At 39.3% G+C, this 26,465-nt stretch overlaps 2 protein-coding genes across 2 annotated transcripts; one reads left to right on the top strand and one right to left on the bottom strand.

The window, feature by feature from the left end:
- Nucleotides 1-257: 257 nt before the first annotated feature.
- Nucleotides 258-8,051, bottom strand: sgta (small glutamine rich tetratricopeptide repeat co-chaperone alpha). Its single transcript, XM_084723840.1, has 12 exons — nucleotides 7,893-8,051; nucleotides 6,524-6,680; nucleotides 5,145-5,248; nucleotides 4,953-5,043; nucleotides 4,733-4,832; nucleotides 4,000-4,104; nucleotides 3,452-3,587; nucleotides 3,294-3,356; nucleotides 3,127-3,164; nucleotides 2,826-3,038; nucleotides 2,197-2,320; nucleotides 258-966 (listed from the first exon to the last, which is right to left on the bottom strand). The coding sequence occupies exons 2-11, from the start codon at nucleotides 6,621-6,623 to the stop codon at nucleotides 2,209-2,211; spliced, it is 1,062 nt and encodes a 353-aa protein (XP_084579966.1). The 5' UTR covers nucleotides 6,624-6,680; nucleotides 7,893-8,051; the 3' UTR covers nucleotides 258-966; nucleotides 2,197-2,208.
- Nucleotides 8,052-9,467: 1,416 nt separating this feature from the next.
- thop1 (thimet oligopeptidase 1) lies at nucleotides 9,468-26,199 on the top strand. Its single transcript, XM_084723838.1, has 14 exons — nucleotides 9,468-9,600; nucleotides 12,425-12,631; nucleotides 15,438-15,586; nucleotides 15,915-16,022; nucleotides 16,353-16,455; nucleotides 16,687-16,844; nucleotides 17,647-17,782; nucleotides 19,399-19,541; nucleotides 19,640-19,863; nucleotides 19,951-20,152; nucleotides 23,009-23,195; nucleotides 23,285-23,413; nucleotides 24,339-24,475; nucleotides 25,897-26,199. Exons 1-14 carry the CDS (start codon nucleotides 9,588-9,590, stop codon nucleotides 26,056-26,058), a joined length of 2,058 nt encoding a protein of 685 aa, XP_084579964.1. The 5' UTR covers nucleotides 9,468-9,587; the 3' UTR covers nucleotides 26,059-26,199.
- The last annotated feature ends 266 nt before the right edge of the window (nucleotides 26,200-26,465 follow it).

Here is a 26,465-nt window from a genome sequence, read left to right as displayed (position 1 = left end):
GACTGGACATACATTGCAGATTTCTGTAATTCAATTCTTCCAAGTAAAAACGAACATTTCATATTTCCACAATGTTTTAAATAAGTGTGATTATACTTTGAATGCAGGACTTTTACTGAGTATTTTTCAGAGTATTTTTCAGTGTGGTATCAGTACTTTTATTGAAGTAAAGGATCTGATTACTTCCTCCATGACTGATAATTAGCAGCTGAACTATTGAACAAAGGTGAAACACATCAGAGTGGATCATGTCAGTGTGTTTTTCTCTGTGGAAACAAACTTTTTTTATTTGCTGTGAATCAACAGACATCAGACAGGAAGGTGTAAAATGTTGAGATGCTCTTTTTTAATCCTCAGACGGTGTTTGAACAGCTCTCTGCCTCCCGGCTGCCTCCTCACAGCTCCATGTGACCGACGAGTGAACACACTAATCCTGATACACACACACACACACACACACACACACACACACACACACACACACACACACACACACACACACACACACTCTCTTTCACACACTCTCACACACTCTCTCAGGTCCAACACAAACAAGATCGTGGACAGAAAATGTATTTAAAGTTACAGTATGTAGTTTTAAGAAGAACTTTCAAGCTTCTGTATTAAACTCTGGGCTCCATGTTCCTATCAGAGCATGACTTATTTATTTATTTATTTATTTATTTATTAGAATGAATCTGTGTTTGATATTAAAGCGTTGAAGTCAAAATGTTCTTCCTAAAAACCACACAGAGCCGCAGGACAAACGTGTTTGTTGTTGTTTTTCGGTGACGTGACTCCTGAATGAAGCGGGAGGCCTCTCTCTCTCTCTCTCTGTCTCGTTCTCTCGTGCAGGAATTATTATTCAGTGATGGAACAAAGAAAAAAACAACTTCCTTTAAGTCCTTCGAGTTATAAATGATCCAAACTGGCTCTTCTCCTCCTTCACACACAGACCTGTCCGACCTGAAACACAGAGAGGAAATGAAACATCAATCCACCGGAGCCAAAATAAAATCCAGAAGAACAGTAGAGCTGCAATAACTAATCCATTATTAATCGCCAACTATTTTGATAACCGATTAATCAATTTGAGTCCATTTTTAAGAAAAATAAGTCAAAATTCTCTGGTTTCAGCTTCTCAAATGTGAATATTTCCTGCGAATAAATTTCCTGACATCTTACAGGCAAACAGCTGTTAATCATATTCTATAAACTGGATTACAGCTGTAGATCTGAACTCTGTTCTTCCACAGGAAGAAAATATGATTCTCTGCTCCTTCTGAGTTCATTAAACACAAAAATAACACAATAAATTTGTGTTCCTTTTAACAACCATACAGTACAAAAATATATTAATTCAGATTTAATTTCCTACATCACTACTTCACATGCACTCATTTTACCAATAAAGTCTAATTCTATACCCTAAAAAAATCGTCTGTCAAATCAAACCCCAGTTTTTGACATTTGTGCAGTCGCCAGAGTGATTTTTAATAACTTATTAGAATTATTACAGTGTATTTTTTTCCTCCACCTGCCTCTGATTGGTTAGTGCAGTGTTTCCTGACCTTGGTCTGTAGGAAACTGGGAAACGCTGGACTAGTACTTGCTGACATGAATACAGGTTTGAATACAACTTGAGATTTTAAATTAATCTAGTAATTATCATCAACTCTCAGAAACTGATTTTTATTTATATTTCATTTCTTCTTATGTGCAACACTGACCTAAATATGGTTACATGTGCAATAATTCATACTCTGTACAATAGTAATAATTCAATAGAGCGATACATATGAGTCTTTACTGCATTTATTTATTTATTTATACTGTGCATTTAAATCAACATATACCCTTATTAATAATACCTGCATCCTCTCACACACGTCGCACATCTTCAGCCTTATTGTTGGTTCACACCATTATGTGTACTACTGTTGTATACTGTGTAGTTTACATATTTTTACACCTCATATTTAGTTTTTTTTTATATATTGTCGTATATAGTAGTTTAATCTTTTTACATACTTACAATTTCTATTTCATTCTTATATTTTCTCTATGTTCATTTATCCTTCAGTTCTTGAATGGGAGCAACTGTAATGAGGAAACTCATCAATAACCTGTGTGTGTGTGTGTGTGTGTGTGTGTGTGTGTGTGTGTGTGTGTGTGTGTGTGTGTGTGTGTGTTTACAGTATGTGAGTGTCATGGCTGCTCCTCGTTTCCAGCGCTGGGCGTTCGGTTGCGGATTTGATTCCTCAGCTGTTCGATGAGTTCAGGATTCTGCTGCTGCATCTGCTGAGCGAACTGCTGACCTCTGAAACAGAAAAAGAAAACAGCTGTTAACCCCCTGAACCTAAAAACCAACCAGCAGGTTTTCAACAAAATTACACCATTTATTTACATCTCATTTACATATTTGACTCAGATCCACAAACTTCTGCAGTCCTCGGTGCAGCTGGGAGGCTCTGTGGTTCAGTAAAATAGTGTTCACGTTAGTTTGTGTTGTAATAAACTCCGTCATTAACAACAGTCTCCTCCACACGCAGCTTCTCTGCTGCTGTGAAAACTGAATCACAGGAGGATCAATATGAAGAGAAAAACACAGAATGAGAGTTTGATTTATAAAACATCCTGCTGATGAAGAAAGTCAACAGATCAGATACAGACAGTCAGCGGCCGGACTGGACCCTCTGGCTGGCCGGTTTTGGCCTGCGGGCCGTACGTTTGACACCCCCTGCTGTAAATGAACCTGAGATTTTGTGAAAGAAATAATAATAATGTAAATCTTTTCAGTATCATCAGTCTGTTGAGGTACGTACGCCTGAATCAGTCCTGATAAATCTCCGGCTCCAGCAGCTCCAGGCGCCGTGTTTCCTGCTCCTCCGAGTCCTGCTCCTGCTCCTGCTCCTGCTCCTGCTCCTGCTCCTAATCCTCCTCCTCCTCCCAATCCTCCTCCTCCTCCTCCTCCTCCTCCTGCTGCTGCTGCCGCTGCTCCCATCCCACCATACGCTCCCGACATCATCCCCGACATCCTGCAGGACAGAGAGGAGACAGGAAGTGAACCTCCACTAACCAGAAAGGAAGAAAACCCTGACTGAGGGAAACTGAAACTCTACTTACAGCTGCTGAACCTGAGGGTTGTTCATCAGAGAGGACGCCTGCAGACAGACGGACAGACACATCTTCAATCAAACTTTATTAACACTCACTGAACAGACAGACAGGAGACAGTCTGAACCTGACTTAAAGAGACCAACAGATGAACCGAGCAGGAAGTCAGAGCTCACCATGTTCATGAAGCCGGGGTTACTGAGCAAACCAGCCAGATCGACTCCTCCCATCCCCGCTGTCTGAAACAGAGAGACACAGAGAGACATGAGGACAGATCCATCACTGCATCACTGGTCTGAAAATACCAGTTTCTCCCGGTCTCCTCTGGTCTTACTGGACTGGATGTCTCCATCTTCTCCTCTGCAATCTTCAGGTTGGTTTTATACGTGTCGTTGTCGGGGTCGAGCTCCAGAGCTTTCTTATAGTAACTCGCTGCTTCTGTGTGTTTGTTGAGGCTCGCCAGAGCCAAACTGAAACACAAAGAGACGACAGTGAACTGGTCAGTGAACACATCACGACTCCAATCAGGAACAACTGGTTCTCAGGTCTTTCAAATACAAAATTATATAAATTAATGTTTTTTCTCTTGTTGCTCTGAGCTGAAAACTCTCCACATCTTAGTGCAAAGTTTTCTTACAAAGTTATCCCATTTTTCACTTTCTAACAGAGAACGTGACCCTGTGACGAGAAAACAGAAGACTGAAAGTAGCCTGGATGTTCTAAGTTTGGAAAAGCTGCTGCTTTTCAGAGGGAAAGCTGCTGTAAAACATGTTTAATTCAGAGAGCAGCTGCTCTGATGCACACTGATGTTCTGTGTCTGCAGTGTTTCGTAACGTCTCTGCAGCTGAAGCAGAAAGGAAACAGTGAGGTGTTATTTCGTACCCCATCCTCCCGTAGGCTTTGCTGTAGTTGGGGTCGATGCTGATGGCCTGTTCACAGTCCTGCACTGCTCCGGCGTAGTTCCCCAGTTTACTGTACGCTGCAGCCCTGCACACAGAAAACACACAACCAACATTTAAATTCTCATTCATCATCCATCCAAGTGACCCTTCACTAAGCCCCACCCTCCTTAGTTACTGTTTCTATGCCTGTCAAGCTTGCCATTCTTGCACTGCACATGATGCTCACAGTGATAACTGCAGCAAATTTAACATCGAAATAGGAAGTAACTGTTGAAACACAACATCTTTGATTCCACAGAGAAGTTAAACAAAAGCAGATTCTCATTTTCTAGCTGACAACGGTGGATTCTGTTGAGTAAAATGGTGATTCTCACAAGCAAATTTAATAAGAAACGGGCTAATGTGAGCTAATGCTAATGCTTGAACCTCAACAAATTGTTTTAATGTTATTGTTATTATTAAAAATGGATGCAAAAACCAAAAAAAGAATACTCTCCTAGGAAAGTAGATAATTCAATAGTTATTAATAGTTAATAATTAATAATTAATAGTTTCTTTTTTGGCCAAAAGTGTCTCTTCTGATAGTAAAGGCTGCAGACCTTAAACATTCAGTGAACGCTGCAGGAGTTTCTCCTTTCAGATGATTTTCTTTACCCAAAGTTAAACAGCTGTGAGTGTTTCAGCCTGATGCGGCGCCCTGACATCATACTGACCTGTTGCAGTAGTAGACGGCGTTCTGAGGGTTGATGGCGATGGCCTTTGAGTAAAACTCAACAGCAGCTGAGAAGTTCTCCACTTTCATCTGGTCGTTTCCTGCAGTCGAGACAAAACACACATCAGATAACATCAAGAAGAGAAGCCGAAGACGACAGCAGCCTCTTTAACAAACATGTCTGAAGAAGAGTTTCCTCCTCATCGTTGTCGTCGTCTTACCGTCACTTTTGAGTGTCTCAGCCTCAGCTCTCTGTTCCTCGGTGAGAGAGTGTCGGGTGGAGTTGTTGTTGACCTGCGACTCCGCTGGATGCTGCCACAAACACACATTGTGAGTCAGACACTTCCTGATCTGAGCCAGGTGACCACCTGTTCAACACATCAGTGTCACATCACCTGGTTCTCAGAGTCTACCTTGGCTGTGGCTTCAGCGAAGATCTCCGGTAACGTCATGGGGACGGCAAGGCTCTGATCGTCAGTTGAAACTTCAAACGCCGTCTCCAAACACTGAACAGCAACTGCAAAATGATGAGCTCACATTAACACAAAGGAACAAAACAAACTGAGGAGACTACGATGAGCTACTGATCGAATCAAAATACAGAGTGGAGCATCTTCCCTCAGTTTCATTTCAATTTGTCATCATGTTTCTAACTGAATTAACAACAATTAGAGACAGTTAATATACAGAAATACTTGTTTTTGCATTTTTTCTTTACCATCATCCTTTCATAACTTCTTCAAATTTGATTCTGAAGTTCACTCGACAGGTTGATTATCTTCACCTTCGTTTTTATAAAACTAAACATGGCCAGTTCTCCCTCAGACAGTGTGGTGCACAGATATGGAACGCAAAAGTTCATGTTCTATGTTTTAGTTCAGCAGTACATCTTTGATGTGACATAATTTTCAGTCATTCTGCTGAGAGGAGATACAAATTAGCATAATTACCACCAACCTGCTGCTTAAACTATGAACACACACAAGCTAATGTGATAAAACACACTACTGTTGCTAACTGCATTGTTTCTTATAGATCATGTTTTGGTGATTATTTATCAGGAACCAGTACTTCAAAACTTTAATCCAGATCAGAATAATGCAAATAGGATTCAATCTCAAACTTGGGTATTTCAAAACCAGGAGATGTGATCCTGATCCTACAAAACTGAGATACAGATTTGGGAATCCAATAACGCTCAGAATCTAGATCAGATTTTGGTATTTCAAAACTAAAGACAGATGTCTGGATAGTTCTGATGCTTAAAATCAGGATTATCTTTATCTCACTGGAAGGGTGGACTCAGCATGAATTCAAGGTGGATGTAGAGACATGTAGGGCTCATTGGATGTATTTTATCATTCTTTCATTTCATTTCCTGCCCATTAAAGTAACATTGATCATGTTAAAACAACATCCATCTGGACAGTCAATTAGAGACACTGTAGTGATCTATTATTTTTACTGAGGGTCTTCTGACCAAAAAAACAAAACAGCAGTATGGTGACAAAACAGTTAAGCTAATGTGCTTTTCATTTGTTTTTATACTGCAAGACATTTAATTAATAAATAATAGTGATGATGGACTTCCCAACATTTTCACGTCTGTGTTAATGAAATGCAAATCTAGATTCCGTAATCCAGATCTTGTGATATCTGGATGAGAATGATCCTGTCTAAAAATCATTGAAAAACCAGGACAAAACCTATATGACGAGCTTTATCTGGGAGGCAAAAAATGCTTCACAAAATCTGGATAGTTCTGATCGGAAGGGACTCGAAAAGGACTCACCTTCCAGACTCTCCTGGGCCCCTGAGGACAGGTTCCCTGACTGGAGCTGATCGTGGAGGAACTGGATGATGGAGAAGGCGAGACGTTTGTTGTCTGTCATGGTGACGGAGGCTCAGACCTCTCTGTGGTCACTGAGGGGGGGGGGCGGGGTGAGACCCTGCAGGGAGGAAAGTCAGCAGGCTGGTTGTTACGTCAAGTTAATAAATGTCATAAAAACGAACAAGTACTTCTTTTACTGTGTGTTAAATGAGATGTAACAGCTGCCTCCTTCCACCACAGGTTCACACACAAAAGCTCACTGTAATTACACTGTGTTCAGTCAGTCCCCTTTAGATTCAAGATGTTTAGTATCACACCAGTTATACAAGTACAATCATGCTCCAGAATTCTCCAACAGAAAAAAAAATGAACAAAAATAACAGTAATAAGACGTAAGAAATAAAACACAGAACAATCATAATAAGAAAAGATAAAGATTACAATATACAATGATAACATGTACATTTTTATTTAAATTAAACCTACAACATTGAAATCAATGACAAATACGAGCATAACTAATACATGGCAGATAATACAAAGAAGTTGCATAGTTAGTAAGTATCGCAGTTTAGCATTAGCCTGCAGAACATTCTAGCAATTCAGGCTAAGTATAACTCAGAATGAATGTCACGGTGATGCTAACAGCTGCCAGCTAACACTAGCCATCTGTATCATGACAGAATAATTAACTTGTGACAACAGCTGACATAATAAGCAGCCAGTTAGCTAACTGTTAGCTGTGGCTACAGGCTACAGTCCCATTTTAAAACCAGCTGAAGAGGTCACTCTGAACCTCACGTCATTTTCTATAAACAAAGTTAGCTGCTTACTGTTAGCTTAGCCTGCTAGCATGACAACAGAAAGTAAACCAACGGCTTGTCTCGCGCCCACTTCTGCGTATTGTAACTTGTAAAATAAGTTCATACGAATCTCCAGTCAAACATCTGCCAGTTTAAACGCTGCCTTACGTGTAAAATAAATGATAGAATTAGGCTTAGCAGCACGAAGCCCGCTACTAGACGCTGTAATTGTGTCGGTTGGTGTGTGTATCGTGTGCCGAACTGACGATGTGGTTCCTAAAGGTTGATTAAATACAAATATGTTTTGCTCCACCGGCCCTTCGTTTACTCGGTGGCAGTGTCATGTTGAAAAGTACCAGAGTTTTAAAAGAGGTTTGGCGTGACGTGTTCTCCAAACCACGGCAGCACGATGCTAACGGCTAGCCGGCTAGCTGCTCACATCCCGCAGAGTCCAGCGGTGCTGCCCGCCTGTGTGAAACTGTCCTGCGGTTAAATGTGACCCGATGGCACGGTGAAGTGTCTCCTACCTGCTGTCTCTGTGTCGGGATCAGCCCGGTAACAGTTCGCTGACGGTGGCTCCGCTCTTTCGATTAGTCGTAGCCGTCACTCAGCTAGCTAATTAGCTTGTCGCGAAGATACGTCGTCACGCTAAGGCGCCGGGTTGTTATCCGGCGACAAGTTAGCAGCAACAAAAACCAAAAAATACAGAAATTTGGCAATTTTGCCTTCAGAATAAAAGCATTAACATTTTAAAATTAAGACCAGATGTGATATGACAAGATAAACTTTGGTAAATAGGTGTTATAACAGTTTAAAAAAAACAGATTAGATAACCTGAAAACCCAGAATTAAAAACCGGTGGAGAAATGTCACAAATGTGTTCGAGACTATTTAGAAACACTGTCTTCATTACATAGTTTGTCCACCAGAGTGCAGTGACAGGTTGATTTTTAGACTCAGACTTTTATTTTCTACTAGAATAGGTTTACATGCTTTCATGTTCTCATACAAACTGTACTTGCATACCAAAAGCATAATATGGCCTCTTTAATAATTATTTCATTTATGATAATAATGAAAAATATTAGCTAAATTTAGATCTGACAGATGTTTAAAATTCCCAAATACTAACACGGATATCAGTCTCAAAAATACAGTAAAGCTTTGATTGTAATGTGTATAACATGAATTAAATGAATGATTTTGATTAAATATGTCTAGGATAACAGAATAGGCGAAATAATGGACGAGATGTAAAATAAAATAAGAAAAAAGAAAAACAAATATGCAAAGCAATAAAATAAGGTGTGTAGTGGCATCGTTCTGCAAAAACTCAAGGTACAGTAATACCATGATAGAGATCCCAATATAGTATTTACTGTTAAATGCAAAAAAAAATGCAAAATTATTTTAAAAAATGTCCTTCATTGAATAATAAATCTGATGTGTACAGCATTTATTGTTTGCATAGAAAACTTTTTACTTTTATGTTAAAATGCTTTAATAGATTAAAATGTACAACTGCAGAACAAAAAATGATGCAACAATATGTAGCAGTCCTTTTAAAATATTAAATAGAAATAATAAAATAAAGTAATTAACAATGTAATATCATGATAGATATTGTCACAGATGGGTAGGGTATTGAGCATTTTTTCATTGTGAAATATATATATATATATATATATATATATATATATATATATATATATATATGTATATGTATTGTTAAATTACTACTGCTACTACTATTACCACCACCACCACCACTACTACTACTACTACTACTACTACTACTAATAATAATAATAATAATATAGTAGTAGTAGAAGAAGAAGAAGAAGACAATGACAGGTGCAATCAGATATATAGCTGCAAGGTTGTGTTTTTATTTGGTAATGTTTGTTATGTTTACAAATGTTAGAAAATATTGAATAACTTTGCTAATTTTGTTATATGGGGTCAGTTTATTTAAGAAAGGTTATTACTCATTTCTGGAGTGATAATGTCGTTTATTACTTTATTTTTATTCTGATCGTGGGTCTCTTTTATTTACATTTTCATCGCGGATTGCTCCTTTTTTTTTTAAAACCAAGGTTTTTATTTTGAAAATGTCTCACCGGAAGTGTAGTTTTCTCTTGTAGCGGCTTTAATCCTCCTACACAGACTGAGCTGCTGTGTGTCAGTTAACTAAACGGACCTAACGAACACTAATCTGAACCATGGGGCCGACAGGTGAGTCCCGTTCAGGTGTTTTTAATGTGACGGAATCATTTTAATGTGAAATCGGCTCTGTGGCCGCCATCTTTCCTCTGTGATCATTACAGTTAATGAGCTTTGATTCACTGAGTCTGATTTAAGCTAGCTCACGCCGGTCTGAGCGCTAACGTTAGCTAGTGTAGCTCCTCTCCTGCAGCCTGGTACCTGAGTCAATTAATTAAAATTCACCTGGAAAATATTTTACATCAGCGTTAGCCATGGGTTCGGTTTATATAAATGAAGATAATTGTAACGGTAGCGCGTTTGTCCAGAGTTTGGGCTTTCTATTTTAAGCTGCATGTTAGCTGTTAGCTGCTTATTCATTTAGCTAACTACTGTAGTACGTGGAGCTAACTATGGAGAAATGTGTTCTCCCTTTACTACAACCTCAAACTGACAGCGCGGGTCACCCGATGGGTTCAGTTTACTCAGAATTTCAACACAATGCCAGTGTGTTCTTCCACCAAACTCAGTCATAAAAAGTGATAAACAGCAGGGGTTAAGTTTTGTGTGGAGGACCAACAGTGTGCCGAACTCGTAAGCAGAATATGAGCATTTTAAAAAGATAGTCACTTTTTCTGTTCTTTCAGTATTTGGCAGCAAGTAGCTTTAACTTTAACATGGGAGGTTTGTAAATTGAATTTGGCTCGTGGGTCTTTTAATACAGTAATAATAGAAACCTTCAGGAGACTGGTCACGTTAAAAGTAATTTTATGATAATGATAATTCCGCTTATAAACTCCGCATCATAAATCTACTGAACTCCATTTAAAAATCTGTCAGTTTGAAGTTAAAGATGCTTGTTGTCAAGTTCATTACCGCGTGAAACAAAACTGGATTTTTTTTTCTGAGTTGTAATTTTTATTTCTATGAATTCGGCATTTACAATACAAAGCGTCGGGAGGCTGTTAACGTTAATTTGTAATCCATCTGTAATCTACACTACACTTTAATCTTGCCAATCTCCCGAAACTCACAAAAATATGAAACTCCCTTGAAAAATCTGTCAATTTAAAGTTAAAACTGCTTGTTGTCAAATACGTTATGGCATTAAACGAAACTGAATAACTTTTCTAAATGTTCATATTCTGTTTCTGAATTCGGCACACTGCTGAACCACCAAACAACACTTTTTTCCCTGCTGCTTATCATTTTTTATATCTGTTTTTGGCGTGAAGAGCACCCTGGGATTGTGCAAAAGTGGAATTCTGATTAAATTAAAGTGGTGTCTGGTGTGTTAGATGTAAGACAGAGTGAAAAGTTACTCTAAGGTTCTCATAAGTCAAGTGTTTTTATTGGGGTTTGTAATAATATTCAAGAATAACAGCTGTGTTAATACAATTTTATATGATGAGCTGCATTAGATCAGAGACAACCAAGATGTAAAAGCTAAAATAAGATGGGAGGAAGATGTAGGAACATGTTAAACAAATCAGGAGTAACACACAAATTTATTACACTGACAATTTAAATATAATTCAACAATTCATCAGTGCAGCTAATACGTTTTACTTTAGTCTGAAGCTTGAAGACATGAAATAATTATAGAAATCAACACAAACATAAAATACGTAGGACTGCACAATAAATTCAGGGCCAACAATGGGAAATTTAATTTATTATTTATTATTCTGATAATTATGGCTGCACAAATAATCACAATAATATTGAAATTGCAATATGGCCAAGTGCATTATCAAAAGCGCAGAACCAGAACAAAATTGCAATTTCTACAGATGTCCTGTCCTGTTTTTTTGGAACAGACCCCAACAAATGTCATTTCATCACAATTTTAGTAGTGTTTTTTTTTTTTTCAGTAAAAATGAAAATTGTAATGTAAAAATGATCATTTCCACTGATCATATTGTAATCACGAGTAGAAACACAGATACTTGTGTGTAAGTAGAAGTACTGATTCAACTTGTTTACTGCAGTAAAATTGAAAAAGTTCAGGCTCTGAAATGTCCTCAGAGTATAAAAGTAAAAAGTTGTCCTTTGAAGGACATTTCTACTGACTGTGCAAAGTTAACTGGACTTCTCTGCGGTCGAGTCTCCCTCCCTGTTACGTCTTGTTATGTCTTTGATGTCATTTTCCTCTTAGTGCATCGTTTATCTTGTTTTTGTCTTGTTGTTTCTATCTTGTTACACATTCTATGTTGTTTTTGTCTTATTACATCTTTTATATAATTTTCCCCTTATTACATCTTATTAGAGCACTTTGTCTTAATACGTATTGTATGTCTTTTTCATATTGTTGCACTTTTTATGTTGTTTTTATCTTGTTAGATCTTTTACTTTGTTTTTGCTTTGTTACGTCTTTTACTTTGTCATCTCTTACTTTGTTTTTGTTTTGTTACGTCTTTACAGTTTTCCTCATGTTACATCTTTTGTTTTGTTATGTCGTTTTCATCTTGTAACATTGTTTTTGTCTCATTACATTTTTTTACATTTGTTTCACTTTTAACATTGCAACTAAAGTAACAAGCCTGTTTTGAAAATATAAGGAGTAGGAGGAGCAGATATTTATGTTCAAATGTAGGAGTAAAAATAAAAAGTTGTCAGAAAACTAAATATTCAAGCACAGATACCTGAAAACTCAAATTATCAGTTACTTATCAGTATTGTCCATGAGATGAAGGTAATTATCTTTATTTTTCCAGAGTGTTATTCCTACTTTTATGAAGTAAAACTTCAGTGTACTTCTTCCCTGGCTCACCTGTCTTGTTTCCTGTCTTGTCCCATCTTCTTTCCTCATGTCCCGTCCTCTCCTCACCTGTCCCATTGCCTTCCGCCATCTCAGGTGAGGTGGTGTTTGGTAGCCCGGCGCCAGTCTGCGCTGAGAACCGTCTGCGTTGGGACCTGACTCCGGAGCTGATCCAGCAGCTCTCCGATGAGCTCATCGCCAACACCAAGGCGGTGTACGACCGCGTCGGAGTGCTGGACCTCGAGAGCGTCACCTTCGACAACACGCTGAAGGCCCTCGCCGACGTGGAGGTTGAGTACACTGGTGAGATTTATCTTTTAATGTGACTGCTGTCAGAGTTTTTCAGAAGCACCCAGATGGATTTCTTTCCTTCCAGGCCACCGTACGTTTCCTTTCAAACTTTGATCAGACAGAAAATCCAGCACAGTCGATTCTTTTTAATTTTTCAAGTTAGGCCTGACGTATGTCTGTGTGCTCCACCTGCTTTCACATGTTTGTGACAGGATGAATTTTTCAACATTTTCTCACATTTTATCAACCAAACAACTGATCAATTAGTGGAAAAATTATTGCCAGATTGATCACCAGTTGAAAAATAGGTCCAAACATGTGAAAACAGGTGGAGCGCACGGACGTCCCACCTGTTTTCACATGTTTGGACCTAATTTTCAGCTGACGAGATTGTGACAGCAGGAATTATGTAATTTTAGCCTCCAGATCTTTCTTTGCGTGCGTTCAGTTGACTGATGTTGAACCTGAATGGAGCGAGTTGAAACACAGCGTGAACCTGACCACCGCAGCAGCAGGTCAGGTTGGTTGTCCATTGTGATCCAAGCAGTAAAACAGTGAGTCAGCAGAATCAGTGTGTGATGGTAAAGACCGATCAACTCAGCAGTTTGTAGAGAAAGAAGCTGAACCAGCTGCTGCTGCTGCTGTTGCTGCCGCTGCCACAATAGAGACGCACGCTTTGTGTGTGCGAGTGTGTGGAGGCCGCTGAAAACACCTGAAAACACCTGAAAACACCTGAAAACACCTCCAACACCTCTGCTGCTGCTGCTGCTGCTGCAGGTGGAAACTCTGAACACTCAGTTTATCAACAGTTTAAAATCTTTTCATCATTGTTGAGTGAGACTGTAAGAGGGAAATAAACTCAGAGCTGGATTATTATTATCATCATTATTAATCAATCAGAGAGAGAGATAAATTAGGAATTGATCCCAAAGCAGAGACCCTCATCGCCCCACGCCTCCCTTGAAAAAAGTCTTTTATTTTACGTTGTGAATTCTTCATTTTTAGATGTTTTTATTTAGAGACTTTTATTTTGAAATGTTTGAAAACTGCACTTGAATTGATTAATCAAGTTTTTTTTTTTAACCCAGCCCTACTAGATAGATAACTTTATTAATCCCCAGAGGGAAATTAAACTGTCATAGCACTCAAAGTACGTACAACAAAGACAAAATACACAAAATATAAACCACAAATAAACTGGATGCACAAGATGCAGTAGACACGAAAAATCAGTGAACTTTGGACACATTAAGAAAGTGGTGTGTAAGAGCAGAGTGATGCTGACAACTATGATAATAATAATCATAGTAGTATGGTTATGTATAATACAAAATAACGTAGAGTAATAGGTACCATAAATATATATTATGACATTAATATAATGATATGATAGCATAGTAATATAACAGTAATAATAATGTAAGACATATATATGTATATATATATGTATATATATATATATATAGTGTCATATATGTGTAATATAATGTCACATAAAATATATATTCAGATAATTTAATACAAGTTCAGGTTGTTTGGTCTATAAAATCAGTCCCTTCAGGACTTTTCAGGCTGTTTTAGGGATTTTTTGCAGTGAAATTGCAGAAGCAAGTGAAAATTGCAAAAAAAAAAAAGTGCACTCTCTTCCTTATCTCACCAAAAAACTTCAGATTTAAAAAATTCTAACAAAATTAGCTTCATTTGTAAATGAAGAAGGTCACCAGAGGAATATTCCACAAGGAAGCAAAATCTTTATCACAGTGAAAACAGCACAAAATTACTAAATATATAAGTGCACAGAGCGTTGATAAATGTCAATAACAATGAGAAATGTGTTCGTTTCAGAGTTGAACTTTAGGAAAGTTAGAATGATTGATGATTTGTGTAAAAGTTTCCTGTGATCGGGAAAAAAAAACCTCCCTGGTGGGAGTTCAAGACGACGTCCTCAAATGTCTTGTTTTGTCCACAACTCAAAGATATTCAGTTTATAGTCAGAGAGGAAAGAAACCAGAAATTATTCACATTTAAGAAGCTGAATGTAATATTTTTTGACAGCTGTATATAACTAATCCTGTATATGATCCATATAAATATAACTCTGTCATATGATCACTGTCTTTGTGACTCAGGTTAAAAAACTCCGTCCAGGATTTTAGGCTGCATCAGATACTGATATTGGTATTCAAACAGCAATATCTTCATTTGTAAGATGTTAATATGGATTATTCTATCATCTCTTTTATTTCCTGTTAATCATTTCTTCTATAAAACATCGGAGTAAAACAGTAAAACTTTCCTGAGTGAAGTTTTGAGGAAACGGCTCGATGAGATGATGTCATTCATCGTCATGAATAAACAAACCTGTGTGTTTGTAAAGAACCAAGAGAACCGAGATAACATGAGGAAGGTTTTTATTAAAGGTCCTGAGCTGCTGACAGGAGGCATTTCAAGGTTTAGACAGTTAGTGAAATATTTTACAGTTTGTGTCACTGTGGTCAGTTCAGACTGATTCTCTACTTTATAAAACCTTCACCTTCATTAAAGTTTCTCTGATAAACTGTACAAATATACTATTATACTATTTATACTATTTTCATGTTAAATGGACAAAATATTTTTAATTTCTGTACAGAATCTCCCCAGAGACTGTAGATAAAAAATGAGCTGATACCGTTTGCACATTTTCTTTTGTCATTTTATTATTGCCAAAAAATCAAAGGAGAAAAACGATGTGTAAAGATTTTTTAGGAACTCCATCAAACCCACTGTGACGTGGCTGTGGTGTCTCTCCTGTCTGACCCCGCCTCCCCTGTCTCAGTCCAGAGGAACATGCTGGACTTCCCGCAGCACGTGTCTCCCTGTAAGGAGGTGCGAGCGGCGAGCACCGAAGCCGACAAGCGTCTGTCTGAGTTCGACGTGGAGATGAGCATGAGGGAGGACGTCTACCAGAGGATCGTCGCTCTGGAGGTGAGCTGACTGCCGTCCAATCAGCACACAGATGAGTCAACCAAACTTAATGACGTTTAAAAAAAATGTAGTGGAACCTAATTTGTTGTCATTGAGGAATATATTTGTGAGTTAAATTGTTTTTGTTCAATCAAAAATCAAACTGATGCAGCTGCAAAATAAAAAGTCATAAACTGAATGTTTTTACAGCTGTTTTGTGTCTTTGAGTAGAAAACGAGAGACCAGTCTCAGCGCCTGTTATTTCCTTTCAACTCCAGGACTTGATGACATCTTGCTCAGTTTTGGTTCTTCTGGTTTCTGAAGGTTTTCTTTTTGTTTCTGTGTGCAGAAGAAAATCGATGCCGACAGCCTCACTGCAGAGTCGAGGCGTTACATGGAGCGACTGATCAAACTGGGGAAGAGAAACGGCCTCCACCTTCCCAAAGAGACGCAAGAGGTGACCCATTTTAACCTTTGTTCATCCAGACACATGAAGACCACTTCTCTAACCTCGAGATCACCACTGATCCAAATTACTCCTTATTCCTTAAAGGGATAGTTCACCCAAAAATAAAAATTATCTACTCGCCCTCATGCCGATTGAAGGTTGGGTTTATTTTTTTATTTCACAAAACTCTGCTGGAGTTTCACAGGAAAACAGGTGACCAGTTTTCAAACGTAAAAAACATTTTGTATCGTATAACATCTTATCTTAAAAATGGAAGCAAAAACAAAATGTTGGTTTATATTTTTGTTGAATCTTATCGTCGTCTTTCTGCTCCAACAGGAGATAAAAACCATCAAGAAGAAGCTGAGTAACCTGTGCATCGACTTCAACAAGAACCTGAACGAGGACACCACCAGTCTGTCCTTCAGCAGAGACGAGCTGGGTGAGTCTGTGGACCTTCAGACGGTCCCACCCTGTCTTCCTTTGTCTCTCTCTCTCTCTCTCTCTCTCTCTCGTCTGTGTCTGTGTCTCTGTGTGTGTGTGTGTGTGTGTCTGTCTGTGTCTCTGTGTGTGTGTGTGTGCCTGTCTGTGTCTCTGTGTGTGTGTGTGTCTGTCTGTGTCTGTGTGTGTGTGTTTGAAATCGTTAAGGTGTGTGTGTGTGTGTGTGTTTCAGGCGGTCTCCCTGAGGACTTCCTGAGCTCTCTGGAGCAGGACGGAGACAAGCTGAAGGTCACTCTGAAGTATCCTCATTACTTCCCCACCATGAAGAAGTGCTTCGTCCCAGAGACCCGCAGGAAGCTGGAGGAGGCCTTCAACTCCCGCTGCAAGGAGGTGAGACGGCGAAACTACGGCTCCCCATGAGGGACAGATAAAACAAAAGTCAGGATAATATGAGGGAAAAAAAGTGTTGTCTGTTATGATGAGCTTGTTTTAGCATTTTCTGAATGAATCATCAGTCAATTAATTGATCAGCTGATTGATTGATTCATTTGTTTTTCAGGCTGAAATGACAGAAACATTTTATGGGTCCAGCAGCTAAAATGTGCTGCTATAATCTCATTTTATATTCTATATAATATTTTGAGATTTTAGTCTGTTGGATGAAAACCAAAAGTAATTTTCTGATGTTTTATTGATCAAACAATCAGTTTATTGAGAAACTGATCCTCAGTTCTGATGCTAATGAAACACCAGTTAGTTGTAATCCAGCTGTTTGTTGTTTGTTCTTTCCTTCTTGAATTTATCACTTTTTGCTCCAGGATTTTTTTAATGTGTGTAATTTTATAGTTATAGTTTATTCTGTCATGTATATTTTGAGATAGTTTGTATTAAATCTTCTTTATTGTTTGTTTGTTTGTTCTTTCTTGCTGAGCAATAATGCTGTTTTTTTTAGAGGTGTGCTCCTTCTTCACTGCAGCTACTGTCATTTCTAATAGTTTTATATTGTCTGTTTTTATTGTGCCAATAAAACTAAACTAACTAAATGTCTGTCAGAAATAACAACACTGTACTCAGCCAGTTAATATGTGAGATCTGTGTAAATGGTGGCGTCATTAAAAAGAAGTTTGACGGGTAAAGAACCAGGAGCAGTGACCTGTAGTCCTTCATTAAAGTCCGTCTGTCGTGTTTCCAGGAGAACTCTGTGATCCTGAAGGAGCTGGTGAAGCTTCGGGCTCAGAAAAGTTCTCTGCTGGGCTTCAGCACCCACGCCGACTTCGTCCTGGAGATGAACATGGCCAAATCTGGAAAGAAGGTGGCCAGCTTCCTGGGTGAGTCCTGAGAATAAACTTTATTTAAAACCTCAGACAAATCAACTCTGAAGTCCCACCTGACGCTCAAGAATCGTTTCAGCTTTATGTCAAGGACCGAACAGACAGACTAATAAATATAGAAAAGAAAAATGGGGGAAAAGAGGTTAGTATTTAAGTTGTAGATGGTGTTTGGCAGAACATATGGAAGAACAAATATCAAGTGAAAAATATAAAAAGGTGCACAAAAGTCTGTACAGTCCACCAAATATACACAGAGACAAAATGGCAATAATAGATAATAAAACATTTGTGCTTTGTTTACCAAACAGTAATATACTGATATTATACATATATACTGTCACAGAATAGAAGTAGACATATAGAAAAGGAATATAAAATGTATATAGACGGTTTTCATCATGATAGACAGATTTTTATTTCAAACAGAACAGAAAACCTGTACAACAAGTTCACTGAAGAAATTCTCAACCCCCTCACCAAATACACACACACACACACACACACACACACACACACACACACACACACACACACACACACACACACACACGTACATGTGTGTATATGTATATGCATATATATAAAATATAAAACGATATGAATGATAATGATACTACAGTCCAAACACGCCCATGAAGTTTTGCAGCTGCGTGTACTTTGTTTGTTTTGCGTCTTTTCGATGTTGATCTGCATTTTTCTGTAGTCGTTCCTGTAATAATTGTTCTTAAGTTTTAATGAAGTAGCTGATGACAAAAAACTACATTTGATTCAAAGCAGCTGAAAGAACTTTGATTTGCAAGAGAATTTAATTTTATTTATAAGTATTCTAATCATCTCTGAGCTCCACCTGCTCTTTCATTTTGCAGGATTTCTTTCCTGTTTTCAGTTTCACAGCTGCACAAAATGCACAATTCTTTTGTGAATTTGCTGAACAATTAACCAAAATTTTCTCAAAATCTAAATATGGTCAACAACAATTTTCAAATCACAGGATGTGCAGTATTTGTTAAAAGAGAATTATGTGACAAAATCCCATTTCAAACAACATCATTCTCTAGATTTCAGAAAATATCTTTGTTTAGTTCAGATCCCTGAAAACATGACACTCCATACTCATTTTAATGTGTTTTTAAATGAAAATGAGAATAATAATGTAAAACTGATACTTTCCTTAACTCACATCACAATTACAAAATCAGTGTCTGTGTGTAACTGGAACGTGAGGATATAAGATCTTTCTGTGCTGTCTGATACTTTCATTTCTCTGAACAAAGTGTCAGATATTTGGCTTAAATACTGTCAGTCTAAGAGGAACTGAGGAAAAGAACTGGAAGGAAACGTGGAAAAACTGACATTTTACAAAACTCAAAATGACGACACAGTGTCAGTGTCTCATGTTGTAGATATTTAGCAAAATGCTGTTTTTATTTTCTGAAATAATGCAAAGTTGGACAGAAATGATCTGACGTGAACACTTGGTGTCATGTTTTCTGTAATTTAATCGGAGGTTTGAGTTCAGTGTTTCATTTCTCCTGTGAGGCGTCCAGGAGTGAAATGAAGAGAACAGAAAGATGAACTCTGTGTCTGATGTTTCTCTCTGTTGTGTCTCTCAGAGGAGCTGGCTCGTAAGCTGAAGCCTCTGGGCGATGAAGAGCGCGCAGTCATCCTCAAACTGAAGGAGAAGGAGTGTCAGAAGAGAAGTCTGCCTTTCAAAGGAGAGCTGTACGCCTGGGACACCCGCTACTTCATGACCCAGGTGAGGCTTCACACCTGAGATACACCTGCTGCTGCACACACTCACACAGCTCAGTAAAGTCCTGAATCTGCTCCTCTTCCTCCTCTTCCTCCTCTCAGGTGGAGGAGACTCAGTATGCGGTGGATCAGAACCTGCTGAAGGAGTATTTCCCAATGGAGGTGGTGACTCAGGGTCTGCTGGACATCTACCAGGAGCTCCTCGGTCTGTCCTTCGAGCTGGTGGACGGAGCTGCAGTCTGGCACCCGGACGTCACTCTGTACTGTGTAAAGGACCGCAGCAGTGGTCAGGTGGTCGGCCAGTTCTACCTGGACCTCTACCCCAGGTAACAGGCTGCAGAGAGCGCCACGTGTCCTCAGAGTGAAGGTGTGGTCGGGTCCTCAGTGTCTCCTTTCGTGTCCAACCTGTGCAGGGAGGGGAAGTACGGTCACGCCGCCTGTTTCGGCCTGCAGCCCGGATGTCTACTGCCCGACGGCACGCGGCAGATGTCGGTGGCCGCCATGGTGGCCAACTTCAGCAAGCCGACGGCCGACGCCCCGTCGCTCCTGCAGCACGACGAGGTGGAGACGTACTTCCACGAGTTTGGACACGTCATGCACCAACTCTGTGCCGAGGTCAGCTCATAAACTCTGATACATGCACACAGATTCTTTAACTGAGCCGGATTCACCTGCAACAGCAGATTTCTACTCAAGATAAACACAGAAGCAGCTTCTTATTTCCAGCTGACAAACATTCATTAAACTGTTTGTCTCTGGGAGGTTTTATCAGTTGTAGCTAATTAATGTTAGCTCTAAAAGCTCTGTGTTCAGTTGCACAAAACACCTTAAATTTGTCCCTAAACTTAAATATTTCCTTCAGCTAACGGCTTCACTTAGGAGCCTCTCAGGTGGTTCCCTTGTCAAAGTTTTCAGACTGAGGCTTTCATGGCACTCGTTGTCATAATACAGCTCATGTGTACTTCAGTTACCATGGTTTATTTATTTGACTTTTGAGAATCATGGCTGTAGCCGACTCTGTCGTATGGTTACTTCCCTCTTCAACTCTGACGAGCCAATCATTGGAAGAGAGCAGCCATAGGCCACGCCCCTCCTTTGGTTGAAAACAAGCACTGTAAAAGTGTCCAGCAGTGTCTGCAGATGTACGATCATTATCATATTTGTGCCATAAGTTAAACACCTGTACGATATATGATCAATAATTCCAAAAAGGCCAAACAATAATCACGAGCATCGCACTGATCAAGCAGCTGGTAGAGCAGTGACACTGTGGGGCTTTTATTTTGACGGGTAAGAACAGTAGCATTGATTGTGTGATGAGCTGCAGTGGATTCTGTTTAAAGGAAATCATAGTTGCTGATGACGGAGCCTCCCTGTAATAAGGTGCAGAGTTTTACCATGTGGTGTCGTATTCTGGCCTGTTCTCACGCCGTTTCTGTGTGATTTGTTGAAATAAGCTAATTTTAAAGTCAGAGTTCATATTTCCATGTTGCTGTAGTTTGGATCTGGCAGCACCTGTCAGTTTGTGTGTCAGTGTCAAACTCTCCATCACAGGTTAGTTCATGATGTCACTGAGTAAATGACAAGTGAGACGATTGTGTCTGAATTTGTATTAACCGCCAATCAAATAAGAGTGGTTGCTTTCACCCAAAAAGGGGTGGGGCATGACACGGGGCAAAGTACCTGGGTGGGTTGCTCTCATCCATCACTGGTTGATGTAAAACACATCCTGACTGGAACCCCACCACACACACACAGAGTAAAAACCTCTGGTAGACAGTGAGACAGAGGTTTACCGGGTGATGAGAGGTTTAATCAGCACTGTGGGAACTTGTTTGTCGAGGACTCGGGTGGAGACGGAGCGCAGTGAGTCATCGTCTGAAAATAAACTGCAGCACAGTATGTAAATAAGAGCTGCACCCTGCCTGTGTCTACAAGACATGAAGAGGTCTGACAGACTCCATATGGTCTGTAGATCTCAGTGTCCCGTCTCCTCTTGATTTTATAGTCAGATACTTTGATATTTACATTTATCTGATGAAGTCAGCAGGTCAGATCATCTTTTAACCAAACAAAGATTAAAACCAGCCTTTCACCTCCACAGTCTGTCTACAGAGTCAGGATTCACAGTCTTTCCTTCGTCCTGCTGAGGACTCACGTCTGCCTCCACTTGGGTCTCAGTTTTTCTGTTTGGCAGCTCATAAAAACTTTATTTAAAAACATTTAAAAATCTGATTTCTTCATCCTGTCAGTACTTCATCTCACCACACTGCAGCTTTTAAACAGTTTTCTGCTGTTGAAGTCCAGTCCTCGCACTGTACTTCTCTTGTGTTTTTGGTTTCAGAGCAGAGCTGAACAATTCATTGACATTTTATCGAAATCACATTATGGCCTACAGCAAATTTCAAATTACATGAGGCGCAGTATGTGTTAGATACAAAACAGCTAGCATTTTAAATTAAATATCACGCTGCAGAAACATCCTGTCCTACACATCATATTTTTATATTTAATAAAACTTCTTCATTTGGTACAAAAAAGTCTTAGAGAGTCAAAATAATCCAAGTAGATGCAGATATAAGAGGCTTCTGTGATACTGACACAGTTAGAGCATCTATAATCAGTATCAGAGGACATGTTGTCCTGTCTGTGCTGATACGAACATAAGGCAGATAAAATACAACTATAAAATATCCTGCTTCAAAATATCATATTAAAAATCAGTCTAGTGTTTCATTAGGAGAGATATAATCACCACTCATCTCAAACTCATCACTTTGACTTTCAATATTCATATTTTCATATGAAATAAATAACACTGCATGAAAATAAGTGACTAACAATTAAGACAAATCTCTCATATTATTTCTATATTTTGTATAGTCTGAATTTAAGACCTGAAAATGTCTTAAATAAGATTATTTCTCTGACAGCAGGTCTTAAAGAGTGATTGAATTATAAAGTGATTAAAGTTTCATTAACCTCAATTTTGCTTTTAAATGTTTTCAGGAAGAAATCAGAATGAATCACTGTGAAACAACAACAAGAGAAAACCAGCATGGAAACAAGAAGCACTAACGCAAAACTGTACAACTTGTACTTTTTTGTCAGTGTGACACAGGTCTTAATTTGGATCATAAAGAACAGATCATAAATGTAAGTTGTTAAACCCTGCAGCTTCTCGTTCTCTGCTTCAACATGTGCAGAAATACAAACTCTGACTCACCTGCTGGGATTCTTTATTATATAACCTCAGCTGTGCAATTAAAATGTCAGACAGACAGTTGAGACAAATAAAAAGACCAGACTTTGAGGTTGAGTCGCTGTTCAACAGGTTTTATTCAAATAAACAGGCGACAGTGTTTAGATAATTTAAATAAATGTCCCTTTAAACAGTCAAACTGATGGAGCGGGACAGTTGTCCTCAGGAGAATGTGTGTCCAGCTGCTTCTGATGTCCCTGTGTTTACAGGCGGACTACGCCATGTTCAGCGGGACTCACGTGGAGCGGGACTTTGTGGAGGCTCCGTCTCAGATGCTGGAGAACTGGGTGTGGGAGCGGGAGCCTCTGCTCAGGATGTCCCGACACTACAAGACTGGCAACCCCATCCCCGACGAGCTGCTCGACAAGCTCATCAAGTCCCGCCTCGCCAACACCGGTCGGTACTCAACAGGAAGTCGTGCCTCTTTTTTTTTTTTTTTTTTTCTTGTTTAGCTGTTGCCTTGGTAACGGTGACTCTCTGTTTAGGTCTGTTTAACCTAAGGCAGATCGTTCTGGCTAAAGTGGATCAAGCTCTGCACACCAGGACGGGAGTCGACCCGGCGGAGGAGTACGGACGCCTCAGTCAGGAGGTGCTGGGGATCCCCGCGTCACCAGGTCACTTCTTAATTTATTATTTATTCAAATATTTACAAAAGTATACAGTGAAGAAAACAGAAGCACAGCAGCTTCCTGTCACATGACCTCTGCTCTGTTAAACTGATAAATATACATTTAAATCAGAGGAATTATTGATCTTTAAGTGGCAGTTCTGATCTGAACTTCACTCAGACCTGAGAGAGAGAGAGAGAGAGAGAGACCTCATCAGACAGAAAGGGTTCCACCTGGTGGAACAAAAGAGAACCACAGTGAAACCACAGCCTGTTAGAACACTGCTCTGTTCTGCTGAAGCAATGATGGAAAGAGAATAGATCTGCAACAGTTGATCAATTATTAATTGATTTTTAAATTCATCTTCAACTGTTTTTTTTATAATCTATGAATTGATTTGAGTACTGAAAGAAAAAAAAAGTCCAGATTCTCTGATTTCAGCTTCTTAAATGTGAATATTTTCTGGTTTCTTTACTCCTCTCTGACAGTAAACTGATGATCTTTAGTTTTGGACAAAACAAACCTTTGTTTCGGGAAAACGCTGATCAACATTTCTCATTATTTTCTGACATTTTGTAGACGAAACAACTAATCAATTAATCAACAAAATAATCAACGTATTAATCGACTGTGAAAATAATCGTTCGCACTAAAACAGACATCCTGTAAGTCAATATGAGAAACTTTCTCAAAATAATGAGCTAGTATATTGAAATAAATAAAGAATCTTCTTTAAATAGTTTTTTCATTGTTTTGAGTTTCTGTAAAAGTTCAGTGACTCAGAATCAGAGGAAATGAGCCTCCATGTGTTCAGTGAAGATTTCATCTGAAACATGTTGATAAAACATTTGTAAGGATAATATAAGGTCATAAATGTACTGGACACAGACGTCTGTCTGACCTTTGACCTCCTCTCTCTCTCTGTCCACAGGGACCAACATGCCGGCGACCTTCGGCCACCTGGCGGGCGGTTATGACGCTCAGTACTACGGTTACCTGTGGAGCGAGGTGTTCTCCATGGACATGTTCTTCGCACGCTTCAAACAGGAGGGAATCATGAACCCCAAGGTCAGAACACAGAACATGGAACACGGAACACGAGGAGGGGTGTGTGATGGGTGGCAAAATTTAGCGACTGATTTTCTTAAATGTCCTTCTGTACAACAAAGATAAAAAGTGATGAGACATGGTTTTTAATCGTTTTTCTTTTGGACCAAAGACAATCAGAGCTCACAAACATTTTAATAAAATCATCTGACTGTCAGCTGAAGAACATCTGAAGAGTTAAAGAACACTGACTTCCTGTGTGTCAGAGAGATTAAAACACACTGTTGGTTTATAAATGTAATTATTAAATGATAAATATCAGATGTGCTGCTCTGTTTAGAGCAGGGTTTCTACAAAGTCTTCAAAGTTTGGAAAATGCTGAAATCCCTGAATTTTAATGTTTTCAAGTTTCAGAACATGCTTGAATTTTAATATACTTCTTGAAAAATGCTTCAACATTTTTTTATTTTATCTTAATTTAACCAGGCAGGTCATTAAAGAACAACTTCTGATTTAAAAAGGCTGTTTTTTAAGTTCCACCTGGAGTCTCAGTTAAGATGTGATGATAAACGGTTCCAGAGTTTTGAAAAGCGCTTTAATTTTCCTCTGTACGAACGGCGTATGAAGGGTCCAGACCTCTCAGCTGGTCTGGGTTCAGGTCTGCAGACTGTCCTCAGAGATCAAACTGAACCTGCTGAATGATGAAGCAGTGTTCAAGGTAAGGTTCCAGTCCAGCTCACAGTGAGCTCCTTCAGCCGAGGAGTTCAGTCCTCATCTGTTATTGTCTCTGATTCTTTACCTGTTCTGAGCTGATTATTCCATTCATCTGTCAACAAATGCCTCGATTATTACAGATTATTTTTAATTACTCAGTTAATATACTGTATAAACCGTTTATTAACTCACAAGATTTAAAGTCATTATGTTGAGATGGGAATTATGTTGGGAAAGTGTTAGCCTAGCTTAGCACAAAGGCTGGAAGCAAACACCGAGAGAGTGTTAGTTTAGCTTAATATAAACAGGGAAAGCAGGGGGAAAGAGTTAGCCTAGCTTAGCACAAAGACTGGAAACAGAGGGAACGTGTTAGCTTAGCTACCAAAGCTAACAAAGGCTGGCAATCACAGAGAGAGTGTTAGCTTAGCTTAGTATAAACAGGGGAAGCAGGGGGAAAGAGTTAGCCTAGCTTAGCACAAAGACTGGAAACAGAGCGAACGTGTTAGCTTAGCTACCAAAGCTAACAAAGGCTGGCAATCACAGAGAGAGTGTTAGCTTAGCTTACTATAAACAGGGGAAGCAGGGGGAAAGAGTTAGCCTAGCTTAGCACAAAGACTGGAAGCTACGAGAAGGGTTAGCCTACAGAATCAGGACAGAGACACTGATTTCAGGACCTCTGTGTAAATTTTGACTGACTGTGACTTGCTGTCTCCTGATTGGTCCTCCAGGTGGGTCTGGACTACAGGAAGTTCATCCTGCGGCCCGGCGGCTCCGAGGACGCCTCCGAGATGTTGAGGAAGTTCCTCGGGCGGGAGCCCAAACAGGAAGCGTTCCTTCTGAGCAAAGGACTAACGGTGGAGCAGGACGCCAGCACGCCATGTCCCTGCTGACCAATCACAGCAGCAGGCTCCGCCCCCCAGCAACGACACACACCTTTCATAGAGAACAACGGACTAAAGTTTTCTAGAAAAAAACTGTAAAATGATGCAACATGGAAAAAAACGATCAGTAAATAAAATGATTTGAGGCGACGTCCTGATGTGTGTCTGAGTAACTGATGATGAAAACATGAGAGGACGGAAGAGGACGTCCTCAGTGTCCAAACCTGATGTGGACTAGATCATTTCAAAATAAAACACATGGACAGGTTCTTTTCAAAATAAAACGAGCCTGACACAGACCACTTCTTTTCAAAATAAACCAAATCGTCCAGTTCTTTTCAAAATAAAATGGGCCTGACACAGACTGATTCTTTTCAAAATAAAACAAACACCTGAAAGGGACCAATTCTTTTCAA

This window comes from Lutjanus erythropterus, chromosome 7 (assembly GCF_056507025.1).
Source record: "Lutjanus erythropterus isolate fLutEry1 chromosome 7, fLutEry1.hap2, whole genome shotgun sequence".
NCBI lineage: Eukaryota > Metazoa > Chordata > Actinopteri > Lutjaniformes > Lutjanidae > Lutjanus > Lutjanus erythropterus.
Note: the sequence above shows the minus strand (reverse complement) of the source record. Positions and strands in the feature narration are given on the sequence as shown.